The sequence below is a fragment of the Denticeps clupeoides genome, chromosome 2, assembly GCF_900700375.1.
Source record: "Denticeps clupeoides chromosome 2, fDenClu1.1, whole genome shotgun sequence".
Taxonomy (NCBI): Eukaryota; Metazoa; Chordata; class Actinopteri; order Clupeiformes; family Denticipitidae; genus Denticeps; species Denticeps clupeoides.
The window spans coordinates 13,480,522-13,497,152 of NC_041708.1; the positions used below are offsets into that span (position 1 = coordinate 13,480,522).

A 16,631-nucleotide genomic window follows, 5' to 3' on the forward strand; every position below is an offset into this window, starting at 1 on the left:
GAATGATTTTATGTAATTTGAATTAGGGCTGCAACAACAAATCGATAAAAATCGATTACTAAAAGAGTTGCCAACGAATTTCCTAATCGATTTGTTATGTCGCGTGACTTAACAAACTTTATTTGAGCGCGGAGCGACGTGAACACACTTGGTCTCTCTCGCGCACAGACGCTAGCAGAGTTTGGCGCCTCATAGACAGCGCGGAGCCAAAAAAAAAAAAAAAAAAACAAGCGGAGGTAGAGGACAGATACATGGCGGAGGCAGAGAAATCTGCGCGAAAATATGCAAAAGCGACATGGCACGGCACGGGAACACCACAGCAATGATCCTGCACCTGAAACATGTGTTTGATGAGGAGGAAGGGAGTTCAGCAGCAGGATAAGTCACTACAGAATCCTACTTTTGTTCCGTTTTGAAGTGAGGAACGTAATGTCCCTGGTGCTGGTTTTTAACTCACCGCGGAGGAGAACTAGATGGGGACTTACAGCGCCACCTACAGGTGTGGAGGGGGGATGAAACAGCGTTCGGACTGTTCCCTGCGTCTCCGCATGGACGACGGAGGGTGGTAGTAGCCTAGTGGGTAACACAATCGCCTACTACCATTGTGTCCCTGAGCAAGACACTTAACCCTAAGTTGCTCCAGGGGGGACTGTCCCTGTAACTACTGATTGTCGCTCTGGATAAGGGCGTCTGAAAATTCTGTAAATGTAAATGTAAATGTTTACCCGTCATCCAGCTTGACAAGCATGACAAGTTAGCGTCAGCTCATTAATAACAGTAGTAAAGCAGGGGTGCTATAGTTACTTTGCATTAAAAGACTAAAGACATGTTTTATTCACTAGCCTTTTTTGGACCATTCATTTTTCAATCTGTTGATGTATAGCAAAACTGCAAAAAAAGCTTTTCTTACCTAGTAATTTTGTCTCGTTTCCAGTCCAAATATCTAAAAAAAATCTTAAATCAAGATTACTAGACAAGAAAAATGGCATGAGAAAATTAAGTGATGCTTAAAACTTCTGTTTGAAATTATATCTCATTAAGATTAGTTTTCTTACCCCATTGGCAGATAATTTTGCTTGTTTTAAGCAAACAATCAATTAATTTTGAGATGTTTTTTCAGAAAACAAGACAATTTCTTATGCTATTTCATGTGTCTAGTAAATGTATCTTGATTTAAGATTTTTTTAGAGATTTGGACTCAAATCAGGACAAAACTGCTAAGTTAGAAAAGCATTTTTTGCAGTGAGTTTGTGAGTGTGTGCGTCTGCAAGTGTGTGCATCTGCAGTGTAGTGTAGAGAACAAGTTCTGACATGCAAACAAATCCTGTAAAATTTTCTGATTTGTATTGTTCTTTATTTTCTTATAAATTATTTATCGTTCTGGCAGCTCAGGTGGCACTTTATTTTTTTTAAAGTCTATATTTGGCAGATGTAAAGCATACATGTGTCTGTTTTTTGTGTTAGTCCATTTTTATTTTATTTTAATGTTATTATAACAGCTCAAGGAGCAACATGTTTGTGCACTTTCTAAAGATTTTAGATCTGTTTTTCAATAAAGGGTTGGAAATGAATGCTTTTCTTGTTTTTTGTTAGTTTTTTTTAATCAGATTATATGATTAATCAAAAAATAATAATCGACAGATTAATCGATTATTAAAATAATCGTTAGTTGCAGCCCTAATTTGAATCATGGAAATGATTGAACTTTTATCCCCTCTAGGCTTGCCATTGTCGGCAATGTGTAGTTGTGTGCTCTCACGAGAGATGGGGTTACAGACCAAGACAGTAGTCCTAATGGGGGGCATATCCAGGGGAGAAGTGTTGGGTCCGCAAGTGGTAATCTGGGTCTCTAGCCCTTAGGGCAAACCATGTTGGGCAAACCAGTCCTCCTATTTTCATGGAAAATTTCCTGTCTGGGGAGCTGCAATAAAGGAAGTCAAATGAATTGAACTTTATTTACCATGGCCATGGGGGGAACTCGCAAGAAGAACTCCCATCCCCTGATAGCAGTTCACAGCTTTTATACCATGGGGCATACAATGTCAAAACGCAAGCTCACCCCAGATGGCGCCCATCAAGGTCACAGAACCTTCCTTTAACAACTTATGTTCCACTTTACTTTTGCATCAACAGGGTAAGGCATAAAATACACAGTTGTCTTCTAATTATTTCATGACTGAAGGTTGTGGTCAACACTATTCCCTTGCCCTACACTGATGACACCCTACAAAATTTACTGTTAAAAGACAGAAGTAGACATAATCCTCGGATTCAATGGACAAGCAAGCTGAGCAACTTGCGAGCACGTTGATATGTTTGTGTGTGAACACATTTACTTGGCTCTTGATTTATTCTCTTCTCTTCTCTTAATCTCTTGGTTTATTTCATGTATGTAGTTCAGCCCAGCGTATCTCGTTTACCACTGCCTGATTACTTTCCTTTCATAGTGTTTTCCTGAGAATGGGGAGGTTTGTTACACTGCGCTTCTCTGACAGTGTGCAAAAATTATAGAATACATGATAGAGGCACTGGTCTGGGAGGACAGAGGTAGGTTAATAGAATGAGTGAATATCAGATGCCTTGCTTTCTGTCAAACACCCTGACAGCTTATTGATCCATGTTTTTTTAACCAGCACACCCTGCATTGTCTAATATTTGTTCTGGAAAAAAAAACAGTAACAACAGAAGCCTCTGTCAAATTTTCTACAATTGTCAGCACTGCAATGTTGCTGTCATTTCTGTCAAGTAATATTTTCAGCTGATGAGCGCTTGCTTGTGCTGTACATCTTTTTGTTTTCTTTTTGCATTGCATTTTTTTTTGTCTTTTGAGTTGAGAGGTGAATCATTGTAACACAAAGTGGAGGTGGGAAGTGTGAATCTCAGAACAAGAATCGAAGAATTTACTTTGGTATACAGTGCTCAGCAGAGTGCAGCCACAAAACCTTTAGCTTCCTATCAGAATGAATTTTTTCTATGGGAAATTGTACTCCAAAATACTCCCACAAATCTAAACCAATTCAAACAAGATTTGTTCATTTACTTGTTCATACTACATGTCAAAACAATGCATTGAATACTATTTTAAGTCTTAGGATCATAGCTAAATTGTAGACTACCAAAACAATTGTAGACAACTAATTAAGAACCACATATGAGTATAATTATTCATTAAACCAATAAAACATTTTTACTTCACAAAGAAACCCCTTACAGTTTCATGCAGTCAACAATGGCACAAGTCAATGGCAAAAGTCACAAGATCTGCTTAGAAAGAAAATAATTTCTTTACACATAAAAGGTAAAAGCTACAAGAAGATCAGCAAAGCTTTAATTGCTGCAGACAAAGTAATTCCAAAATGTATGAAAGCTGGAAATGATGCCATCTCAAAGATATCTAGGCATTCTATGAAAGTTAACACTTTAATAGGAATGTCTTCTGATGAATGAAAAAAACTACTTATTCACTACATATTCACTACAATTAGCTAAAGAAGTAGAAAGCTAAACTGGGGTAACTGTTTTCCATGGTGTCACGTCCGGGCTGGCTCCCCGGCGTGGTCCCGCATGGCGGCCCCGGACCCTCGGGCTGGCTCCCTGGCGTGGTCCCGCATGGCGGCCCCGGACCCTCGGGCTGGCTCCCCGGTGTGGTCCCGCATGGCGGCCCCGGACCCTCGGGCTGGCTCCCCGGTGTGGTCCCGCATGGCGGCCCCGGACCCTCGGGCTGGCTCCCCGGCATGGTCCCGCATGGTGGCCCCGGACCCTCGGGCTGGCTCCCCGGCATGGTCCCGCATGACGGCCCCGGACCCTCCGGGCACGTTTCAGGCACCCCAGACGGGTGCCTTCAGGGACCATGCAGCCCCTCTCACTGAACGTCCCCGCTGGCAGAGTGGTCTCCGGCGACAGTTCTCGGCACTCCAGGCTAATGCCTTCTGGGAACATGCAGCCTCTCTCACTGCACGTCCCTGGTGCTGGGGGCTTTGCCAGACCATCCGGCTAGCCCCCTCTGCATCCATTGGGACTAGCAGGCCCAACAGACGCTCCCCTCTGGAGGCGGATGCAGGCCCATACCTGGCCCGCCCTCCTCACCGGCTACCGGAGGACCCAGATTCGTCGCTTACCCACCATCGAGCACCCCCCCCCCCGGCTGGACTTAGGGGTCACTTGGGGCTCGTCCTCCTCACCTTGGACTAGTGCCTCGCCTTGGATCAGGTTAAGAACTAACTCCCTGGGGTTCGGCTCCGCTGCTGGGTCGCCATCTGGTGGACAAAAAGAGGGAAAGTTGGGGCGACATACAGACACAAATACCACGCACACACACACAGACAGAGACAAACAGAAGAGAGGGTCATCTGACTCCCTCTCTGGGCTCTCTGGGACCCTGGTAATCCCTGGTAAAGGGATTTTATTACAAATAATAAATAAACACAAATAAACACCAGCACGGTGGCCAAAAAGGGAAATAAAGGGGATCAATATAAAACAAACCCGCAGGCATGTGCCGATTGCAAAAGTTCACTAAAATATCGCTGCTCCCAAAGGGGCGGAAATCCCTGGCCTTTAAATGCTGTCCGGATTGGGCACAGGTGATGAGTCCAGGTGCTGTCAATCCTGACATCTCCCTGTGTTTTTCCCAAATGTTTTGTTTTTCACTTTTTGTAAAGAAAATTATTATTTTTTTTTTTTTCACAAAAGACATCCTAGATCTGAATCAAATGTATCACCCCATTGAGGTCTGGATTTGGAGTCACACTCAAAAATAAATGTCAATATGAGGCTCCCAGACCTGGACTAAAGCACCCGGCAACTCCTGGACAGTCTGTGTAGCAACGTGGCGTTGGTTGATTGAACGAGACATGATGTCCCAGATGTGCTCAATTGGATTCAGGTCTGGGGAACCGGCAGGGCAGGCCATAGCATCAATGCCTTCATCTTGAAGGAACTGCTGACACACTTCAGCCACATGAGGTCGAGCATTGTCTTGCATTAGGAGGAACCCAGGGCCAACTGCACCAGCATATGGTCTTACAAGGGGTCCAAGGATCTTATCTCTGTACCTAATGACAGTCAGGCTACCTCTGGCAAGCACACGGAGGGCTGTTTGGCCCCCCAAAGGAATGCCACCCCACACCATTACTGATCCACTGCCAAACTGGTCATGCTGGAGAATGTTGCAGGTAGCAGAACATTCTCAATGGCTTTTCCAGACTCTGTCACGTCTGTGCTCAGTGTGAACCTGCTTTCATCTGTGAAGAGTATAGGGTGCCAATGGCAATTTTTGCCAATTCTCATGCTGCGTGATGTCGGGCTGTAAGCACAACCCCCACCTGTGGATGCCGGGCACACATACCACCCTCATGGAGTCTGTTTTTGACCGTTTGAGCAGACACATGCACCTTTGTGACCTGCTGGAGGTAATTTTGATTGTCAATCAGTGTTGCTTTCTAAGTGGACAGTTTGATTTCACATAAGTGGGATTGACTATTTTACATTATGTTCATAAAAAGTGTTCACTTTATTTTGGGCATTCTGAAATCTAAATAATACCACACTGGGTATGAAATGGCTGAGTGCACTGCAATGTGTCACTGGGCTCTGCATGCTGTCTGGATAATTTATGTGTATCCTGGTCCACCGCACCCCTCTCACACTGGCAACACACCTTCAGGCCGAGAGGTAGGATCAAGTCATAGTTTTCTTGATAGAAGTGTCAGAACCAATAAACAGAATCAACAAAGCAATCCTAATGTCACGTCCATGCGGGCATGACGCAGCGGGTGAACGGAGAGGAGGACGAAGAGTGGCGAGGAATGAAGGACGCTTTCACCTGACATCACGGAACAGGGGTTTAATGGTGAAGCACAAGACAGGGGAGACATCCGAGACGTAGACACTGGTGAACACGGAACATAACTTCAAAGACCTGACAGCGAACAGAAACGAACAGGGCAGCTTTATACAATTAAACACAGGTGAAAACGATTAGGGAACATTACACAGGACAACAATTAAACTCCGGTCCGGATCCTGATTCGGACCGGAGTAACCCCATTTCGGACTGGATCCTGACACCTAATAAGCAATTACTGTCGGTACACTCTCAAAACCATGAGGTGAGCATTAAATTGTAAAAGTATGCCTGGGCTTAAATAATAAATTTTCCTATTCAATATTATGATTGATATAAAATCAATTAATTTTTAAATATGCCTTGTAAAACATGCCATGCTTAGAGTCTATGTATAGTCAGCACTCCCTGGACCAACAAAACTAACTAAACAAATGAATTAATGTGTGCATTGTGTAATATTTCAGTTACAGTAAAAATTTATCTGAATTAAATGTGTCCCCCAGACCAGTTGTGGAATAAATCGAGAGCTTTTTCTGTTTACCTGCAGATACTATGTTTTATGCCTCACTTAGACTTAAAAGGCAGTGGTGGCCTAGCGGCTAAGAAAGCGGCCCTGTAATCAGAAGGTTGCTGGTCCGCCAAGGTGCCACTGAGCAAAGCATAGTGATGCCCTGCTGTGAGTGAGTCTCTGCCATCCAGCCAAAGTCCCAGGATGGGCTTTTAGGACAACAGGTCAACTAATTGCTGTGATTAGAGATGTTTGCTACTTCACGTTCATGCATTCATTCACAATAGAGAGTAAATGTCACTAGCACTACCTGTACATCACATGCTTATGGTCACACACACATCAGAGATGTATTGTTGTACACTCAGGTTGTCAGCCAATCCTGGGAGGATCAAATGGGATGTGGAGGTTTTTGCTGATGGCTCAGAGTCACATGCACACAGCTTCGCCTTCAAAAGCTGTGGACTACGAACTATGGGCACTACTTCTGCTCTAAACATTTATTGTGAAATAATGATTCAGGGAGCATGAGACATACTTTTCACACCTTGACCACCACATAAGAACATTTACACAAAAGAACCTTAGAGAGGTCTCACCATGTGAGAGGGTCACATTAATAAAAAAAAAACGGTCTAAAACCAAACTGTAATGCAACTCAGCCTTCAGTTTTTCTGTGAATGCTTAATGTTTAATGCTGTGATGCAGGCTGGTGTGTAAGTGTACCTGAAACCGTATAGGGCACATTTTGCTGAATGGCCTATTGTCTAATTGTCACAACAACATGAAAGGGGGAGGACCCAGGCAGAATACAAAAAAAGATTATTGTAATACAGGACAAACAAACATTGAGGAATCTCAATGTCAGTACAACAAGATCGCATATGGAAGACTGATGTAGGCACTCCTTTAAAGGAGGGAAAAACAGGTGTAAGGAATTAGGTAGAGGCATTGCCTGCAATCAGTGCCCTGGGACTGGTAATCACTACAATAATCGTTAGACAATGTTGTCCGAGGTAGGGATGTGCGACATGGCATAAAATTTATAATGCAATGTAAATTTAACCATAGATGGTAGATTGTATACAGTTTAGACACACCTTCTCATTCTATGACAATTTACATTGGTAGATTCTCACTGAAGACATCAAAACTATTAATGAACACGTGTGGAGTTATGTATTTAACAAAAAAAGGATGAAATAACTGTAAACATGTTTTATATTCTTGTTTAATTAAAATAGACACCCTTTGCTCTGATTACTGCTTTGCACACTCTTGGCATTCTCTCGATGAGCTTCAAGAGGTAGTCATCTGAAATGTTTTTCCAACTGAAGGAGTTTCCAGAAGTATTTAGCACTTGTTGGCCCCTTTGCCTTCACTCTGCGGTCCAGCTCACCCCAAACCATCTCGATTGGGTTCAGGTATGGTGACTGTGGAGGCCAGGTCTCCACTTTTTGTTAAGTACATAACTTAATTTGTGTGTTCATTCATAGTTTTGATGCATTCAGTGAGAATCTACCAATGTAAATGGACATGGAAATAAAAAAAACACATTGAATTAGAAGGTGTGTCCAAACCTTTGGCCTGTACTGTATATGGTTTATTCTGACGTTTGAGAGTAAGCACACGTTATTCTTAAAATTCTTAGAATTTTGACACACTTTTGTATGAGAAAACTTTACCTGAAGAAGTTAAAGTTTGAATGAATAGATTAATATCCTTCTTCAAGTAGAGCACTTATTTAGCTGGCATCAGTTTTGACCTTTCCTTCTGGTTTATATATATCAGCATAACTACTTCTTTCCTTCATCTTGGGGAAACAAACTGTTTGCCCATGAATGCTCAAAGAAGCAAAAAGTGGAAAGGTACAGAATAAATGAGAGAGACATTGTGAGAAGAGACGAGAGCAGGAAGCGACAGGGCTGATGAACAGACGCAAGATTGGCTAGGATGGAGGGCAGAAAAAAAACTAAACAAAACAAAGGGCAGTGAGAGAGAGGAAGAGACAGGGCAGGAGATGGAGAGGACGGGAGATGAAGAGCGACTTTGACAGACAGGGACGGAAAGAGGAATGGAAGACTGAGCGTGAGGAAGGTAAGATGCAGAAAGTGTGACTGTGACATAGAAGATGTGTGTGTGTGTGCATATTGAATTAGAAAAACAGACTAGGACTAGATGGAAGTTGGCCTGGATCCTGTGTGTGAACAGTTATTGAGATATTTTCAGATGTAAGTGTATTTTAGTTGAACGTTAGTTAGCAGAAGCTCAAAATTTCCTTTGGCTTTGTCTGTTTCTAGTAATACAAAGTGGATAATAATCAGTACATCTGAATTTTTTTATGACTGAAACTGTTATTGGATCGATGATAATTAGTGTTGAGGCTGATGGGTGCACACAGCAGATGCTCATGGCACATGATTAATGGATCCTGATTGCTCCCAGCTGAATCAAATTGAGCAGGAGCGATCAGGACCTGTTTAATGCATTAGGCAGCCACAGGATCTGGCTGCAGCATTAATGTGGACTCTGTGGCACTGAACTCTAAGAAATTCTCATGGCGCCATGTTAGCTTGACACATCAGAAATGGCCAAGGATGGTTCAGCTGGCAGAAAAATAGAGAAGAGCTGATGTCTGTAGCTTTACTTGCATGAAATAAGATGACAAATGAAACTGAAAATCCAGTTCAATGCTACCTCCTGAAGTTTTGCTTCAGCTCACTTGTCAGCTGTGTTCCTCTGAGACAGACCCTTCAATGTCTTGTGTTATCATTCACTATGAAGCCAGCGGGTGCTGCAGTAGGGTTAGTGGTAGGGTAGGCTGGCTTAGTGTGCCTGAGCATCCAACACCATCCATTACTCTCTATCTGCATTCATATCCTGTCTTGAGTAATTAAGACAGCCAGTGATTTTGCTGACAGTGTGTGTGTGTGTGTGTGTGTGTAAGGGGTCATTAGAAGACTATTGTACTCTGGCTGAACAGTAAAGGCTCATCCTGGGCTTATGGTCTTAAGGTGTCCATGCCCAGCTATTGGACAGTTTTTTTTGTTTTTTTTTAGTAAGAGGACACATGTGGTTGACAGGAATGCATCCCAGAGTGCTGCTGCGTGAGCCATTCAGTATCGTCTACAGAAACACTATTATCCACTAAACAGGGGTCATAAATGTGGTGTTTGAACTTACCAGCACAGCATACAGGTATGGAATCAAGACTTTAGACATGAATTTAATGAGCAGATTTGTTTTGAATAGTAGGGTGCTGTTGATTCTTTGCCATAATGACAACTAAATAAATATTCTAACATCAACGTAAAGAACCTTGGTTCCAACAAGGTGTTCAGAAAGGCAACTTTTAGGAAATGTTAAAATGTTGATACCAGGGGCTGGGGGGTTAAGTTAGAAACATGAGATGTTGCAATGTCATTAGTCTATATCTAGTAATGCGGTGGAAACCGGGAGCCAAATGAAAACAAATGGGGGCTATTTCAGCAGCAGCACCTCGACCTTCCCCACCACGACTCACTCCTCCATCTCTCAATTACTTCCTGCTTGCCTCACTTTTATTTTTCTGATTGCTTTCTCTGCGATTTGGGTTCACCACCAGGGATTACCCGGTAAACAGAAGGATGTAGGAGTATGTTGGTTTTATTGTTTTAATACATTTTTCCGGTTTATAGGAAACCCTCATGGACAGACTTCAACAGCCTCCTTAGAGAGATTGTGAATTTGTCATTGAAACCATGAGACAAATTGCAGATAGAAAACTGTGAAACAGCCTTGGAAAACAGAGTTTATTTCCTATTTCCCCCAGCAAAACATAATATGTCATAAAATATTTTGCCTGTGCATATATTTCATAAACAGCTTTCATTGATACCTTTGGACTATAAAGCCGTAGCTTTGAAATATAAAGTGAAACTTGAAATAACGGCAGTAATTAGTTTTTTTTACATATCTTGTTATTTTATTTTGGTCTCCAGGCTTATCACAACCGTAGCCTTGTAGTAGTATCTGCGGACCCCTGACCTTATGTTATGAATGTGATTAGCACAAATGATCCTGACGAATAACAGATCTAAGCATCTGCGAACATGAAACCTTATTAGGGCTGAAAAGAAGAAGGCACATAATTAATTATGAAAGAAGTGATCAGTGACACAGAAGCATTGTCTGTGCTGCCTGGCAGGATTTCACACCTCCATGACATCATCTTTTTAGGAAAAGGGCATAGATCTATGAGAATAATTCTATTACAGTGATGTAGTTAGCAGCATTGGAGAGCTAGTGAATTTGGATGTCAAGTCATCACTCTCGTCTGAATGCATCCATTGTAATGATGCGCTCTGAAAACTATTGTTTTCTATTGTGCACGCCTGAAGAGAAGAGAACTTCTACATCTGTGCAATGTGATGCATTTATATGCGACCAATAGAAACAAAGCATCAAGTGACTCTGAAACCAAGATTATAAGAGTTATTAAAAGTTGATTATTGTGATTTTATATCATCTTAAAATGTTGAATGCTACATATCTGGCAGTTGTGTTTTGACAGTTAACATTGCTTGTCATTGGCAATATATATTTGAAACAAAAATATCATGTGATAACACACTGAAAAGTAGGTCTAAAGTAAGTTAACTAAACAATGAGGTATGGTTATGTGATGCGATTATGAGAGTGATGCACAGTGACTTAAAACCTTGCCTACTTTGTCCTTAACTGCGTGTCTGATTTCATTATTTATTCTGAAAGCAAAAGTGCATGTCATGTTCGGTTTGAAATTGTCTTTAAACTCTTTGTCAAGTTTGTCAATTTCTGATTTTTTTTTTGCTATATTATCCCGTTTGTGTTCCTCCCATAGCACATCTCTGCTTTGTCTCCTACTGAGGTAAGCATAGCACATGTGCTCGACTGTGCTCCAAAAGACAGAGTTATTCATCAGCCCATGACACCACGATTGCTCCACTGTCCAGTTCTGGCGCTCACGTAGCCTTTTTTGGAGATTTCACTGGTGTGCGAAGGTCATTCAGCAGCTACACAGCATATAAAGCAAGTGCAGAACTGTACATTCTGACATCTATTCCAACTTTTCTACAACCCCATAAAGCCTCCTTTTCTGAGATGCTCTGACTAAGCCAATTTACATCATAATTTTGTCCTGGTCAAAGTCACTCAGGTGTCACTATCAATCAGATAGTGAATTACATTCACTTTCTGATTACCTATCAGTGGGGTTCGTATGGGGCCCAATCAGTGTGGAAACATTATCAGGTATGTTTGTCTTATAGAAAGATTTGCTCTTATGCCCAGAATATTCATCCTGGATGCTGAAAATCTGCTGGGATTAAAGAAATGAAGGAACAAACAAACAAAAGCGTAAAGTTGTGCATGCTGCTCCTAACTCACAAGGAACTCCCTGCCGACTCTGTGACATTAACAGTAAACAGCAGTAAACAATGCGAGCGGCCCAAGAGCTGTAATTAGTTTAATTGCATGGAGGTTGCATTTTGTATGATTACGCATCATTAATTTCAACCTCACAGTCTCACAGTCACAAACTTAATGAAGCTGTGCCAGGCGAACATTTCATAAATATCCTTTGCAGTGCAATTTATTTATTTTATTCTAGAGGCAGTATTTCACCACATATTTAACAGTACAACATCGTGTGGGGGGAAGGTATGTGAAGGGAGAGAGAAGTCATTTAATGCATGGTTCAATACCAAATCATAGGGAACACGTTCACACAGGGCTGCCGAATCACCCAAGCTCAAAATACTGACCCTTTTGAGTGAGTTTGATTCATTTAGAAATAATAGTTGCTTAATTTAATTGTTCAGGGTTTTCATTAAGCCTGTATTCAGCATTCTAAAACAGCGAAATAAGCAGCATATTGTTGCTAAGAGTGTGAAAATGTCGTCTCTGAACATGGTGGTCATATGCAACATGTTTTTTTTATTCCTAAATTCCTGTTCTTGCATTGTTTAGATTTCAGAATGCTGGTGGTGATTTAGAAAAATGGTCTGAGTTCAGTCCGCACTACCCTGACATTGAATGATATCGAATAAGATTTGTGCCAAAATTTTGAAACAAATTTTTCCTAATAAAAAAAAAAAAAAGATTCATATGTAAAATAAGGCTGGAATTTTAACAACATGCGTTTTTGCTTACATCTCGCTCCTTTTCATTTTCATTTGTGAAATTATGCTGCTCATTTTTACAACTTCACTGCTGGCTTTTTAGTCGCTCCACCCCTTTTTACGTTTACGCTGCCTGAGGATTCGGTCGGACTTCTGGCACAGTTCTCTCTGTATAGGCGGGGCTTCGCCTCATTGGCCGTTCCCCGGAACTCTATCACTGTGATATACTTGGGCTTCTTGAGCAGAGCAGAGCAGTATCAGCTATTAGCGATCACATAAATGCTGATAAATGCTGTAAATGTAAATCACATATGGATCACAGCATAATGAGCGTATTTAATCAATACTTGCAATCGGTTAATCGTACAGTTAACCGTGTACACAAATCTCATTCCATATATGATCGCAAATGGCTGTTACTGCTGTGCCTGTGTGTCTTGCAGTGATGTGTGTGTGTGTGTGTGGGCAAGTGGCAGAAAGAAGACTTGCCTTAGATCCTATTGACCGCACGAAAAAACATCATGGCGCAGCGGTCAAAGTTCAACAAATGACCGCGGTGCCAGAACAAGGCCGCCGGGTGAAGCACCTAGCACCAGCACTACCTTTTATCGATAATTTCCGCCACCAGAAAATCACCAACCACTGCATCGATGCATTGATTATAATTTTGACACCGCTACTATTATGTGGAAGGAACGAATGTGTTTAGAGGCAGACCAGCCAGAAGTGAGTTACAGTAGTCCAGTTTGGAGATGACAAGACATTGGACAAATATCAACACAAATGGACAAATCCTTCTAACGATGTAGAATAAGAATTAACATGAGCGAGAGAGACTGGCTTGGCAACTCATAAAAAATATTATTTTCATCAGGTTGTCATTGGTCAGTAGCATAGGATGATACAATATCAATATCAGTACATTACAATAACAGTGAACATGTGGAACAACTAACATTTCTCTCCAAATCCATTCTGTTATTCTGTTAATAATTTTTTTCCCCCTCACGAAGTGTAATAAGCACCAGAGAAGCGCATGCATTATCGGAGAAAAAAAGTCATATGTAAACAATATATACAATTAAAATATAGAAACTACAAATGAAGCTGAGGTAGTATAAATCCTAAGAAATGCTCCTGCCACCTTTTGGTGCTTTTGTCCAACATGATCATTTTGCTCCCATTTACTTAAATAACATTTAATAATGTGCCACTTTTAAAAAATAATAATGTGGACTTTTTGTTGGTCAAAAGTCCAATGCCTTTTCATTGTCTTAAAATACCAATGTGTTGACCGACTTTACAGAGTGGAAATTCATCCAGGGTTCCTGAAAATACACCTGTCAACATACCTTGACATGTGGGACATGTCATACTGATGGAACTACACATGTGTGTTTCAGGGTATAAAACACTGATGCAGTACACATTTTGATGATAAAAATGAATTATTTTCAAGAAATGCAGACACATCGAGATTAAAGGTCTAGGCTGCATTTGTGTTAAGGTGCATAAAGGCATGTATAAACCATGCATTAAGGTGCATGTGTTTGCGTCTCTGTGTTCCTCCGGCAGATTGTAGCAGACACAGGAGAAGATGTGGCGTGTGGGTTCAGGAAGCAGAATGATGATGACTGCTGCAGCCGTCAGGCTGCTTCTTTCCACCATCTTCTTTCAGTCACTCAGTGAAGGTGAGTTGTGTTTGCTCTCCTCTCTACCAGATTCCAGGTAGAGTATAGAGGCACCCCGTCGCTAGGTCGGCAGTCAGCAGAACCATTTCCTGACCCAATTGGCTTCTCTGATAATCAACCGTGGAGTGAAGCGTCCAGCAGCTCAACCGTCCAAGTGCTTATTCTTTCACCTCAATCTGTCGGCAGTGCCGTCAGTGACAACTCATCTATATTTGTAGCTGTCTCTTCCTCCAAAGCTCACTTTACTTCTGCGTTTCACCTCTGAGACAAAAACAGAGACACTGAGACAAGAAGTAGACGCCTCCAATCAAACCATCAGGGGGGGCATCAAGAACAGTTATTAGAGGGACGTCACAACTGCTTTGAATCAACAATGAGTTTCCTGTCTCACAGCCCATTTCTCTCTTGCCTCTAATGTGTGGAGCCCATGTCTGTAGCTGTGTTACACTACATTTAATTCTATCTTCATGTAGGTACATGGAGATTAAGTAAAGAAACGTTGTACTCCATGTGACCTGTACTGATCCAGAAAATGAATAAATTATTTTTTTAGATTGAGGGCTTCTTCAACCGATTGTCTTTAAAATCTCTGATAGGTTAAATGGTCATGCTGGCTCATTTTAAGCTAGAATACATTAGCATTGATAATCAACTGAAACTGAAAATGGTATCACCAGCACCCAGCCATTACCTTGTGCCACAATGTGTGTGTTGAGCTCCATTGAACACTCAAACACAGAGGTGGGCAGTAACCAGTATGCAGTGTTTATTTGTCTGGACAGTGCTATTCCTACATTTCCCATTAACACTATGCTTGTGTTCATGGTGTTTTTAGCGCTATGGTCTGCCTGCCCAATCAAACTGTAGCTGAATGAGTAACATGTAGAACGAAGCACAAAAATGAGGTGATGGTTGAGAGGTCTGTAAAGCAGATGTAAATTTATCATCTTTTTGTACAGTACAGGCTAAATGTTTGGACACACCTTCTCATTCAATTTCTTTATTTTCATGACCATTTACATTGGTAGATTCTTACTGAAGGTATGAATGAACACGTGTGGAGTTATGTACTTAACAAAAAAGGATGAAATAACTGTTTTATATTCTTGTTTCTTCAAAATAGCCACCCTTTGCTCTGATTACTGCTTTGCACAATCTTGGCATTCTCTCGATGAGCTTCAAGAGGAAGTCACCTGAAATGGTTTTCCAACAGTCTTCAAGGAGTTCCCAGAGGTGTTTAGCACTTGTTGGCCCCTTGCCTGCACTCTGCAGTTCAGCTCACCCCAAACCATCTTGATTGGGTTCAGGTCTGGTGACTGTGGAGGCCAGGTCTCCACTTTTTGTTAAGTAATAACTCCACATGTGTTCATTCATAGTTTTGATGCATTCAGTGAGAATCTACCAATGTAAATGGTCATGAAAATAAAGAAAACACATTGAATAAGGTGTGTCAAATGTTTTGACCTGTACTGTATATTGTGTATATATATACTGTATATATATCATGTGGTGAACACTAATATGACAGCTGTATCATTATTTCTGTTTGTCGGTCCCTGATGACAGTAAATCTGAATGTGCTGATGCATGGTCCATCTAGCAACAGAATAAGTCCATTCAGACAAATTATTATTTTTAAGACACAAACTATTATTTTTAAGACTGCCATTTTGATATCTTCATAAAATAACTCCCAAGAAAAGGAAAATAAATCATCTCTAAAAAGCAAATTTGGTTATTTTGAGAAAAAAATGGTGATCTCAAGAAAAAAAAAAGCTGATACTGCATGACCTCTTCCATTGTGTAAAAGCAAAAGCTTAGCTCTTTGGCAAAAATCAGGGCCCATCAGGGCCAAGGCAGCTTGAATCTCTCATTGACTCTCCCTTCCCAAGGACACTTAATCACACAGACACATGTTCACATGTGTGTGCCATTTTTGGCAGCGCACCAGAACTGATGCTCGTTTAGGTGGGACTACATCCACCGCCCTTTTTCCCCTGCGATGTGGCAATTGACTTACTTTACATATTGTGTAGAGTCTATGTGCTTAAAGGGTCTTATCAAAAAAGTGAACAGATTATGAAAGAAATGAATAAATAATAAAAGCAATAATAACAGCAATTGTTATGGCTCTCATGCAAATATGTGAAGAGCAAGCAATGGTGTGCAATTGTTGAACTGTCCTCACCAATGAAAAAAAAAAAAAAGTGTTAAATTGTGTTTTGTACTTGAGTCTTTCCTCCCAAATATACATCACCAGTGTGATTGGCTTTGCCTTTTCCTTCTCATGTGTGAGAAGCTGTAGCATAATTTTGGTTGTAACACAAACAGCAAATGTGGAATTGTCGTGACCATGAGGTTACGTTATGCTCAAACTTTGTCCACCCCAGACACAGGCAACACGCAAAGTACAATTTAAAACAGTACACTTTATTTGTTATTTG

At 41.2% G+C, this 16,631-nt stretch overlaps 1 protein-coding gene across 7 annotated transcripts in view; it reads left to right on the forward strand.

Moving 5' to 3' along the window:
• Positions 1-16,631, forward strand: part of cdh23 (cadherin-related 23) — a 213,103-nt gene that overhangs the window by 10,904 nt on the left and 185,568 nt on the right. For all 7 annotated transcript variants that reach the window (XR_003748543.1, XM_028969157.1, XM_028969156.1 and 4 more), the window contains one exon: positions 14,072-14,187. Coding sequence is in view for 6 of the 7 variants with exons in the window: in XM_028969157.1 (XP_028824990.1) it covers positions 14,094-14,187 (94 nt within the window). In the remaining variant the exon portion in view is untranslated. The remainder of the gene's footprint in view (positions 1-14,071; positions 14,188-16,631) is intronic.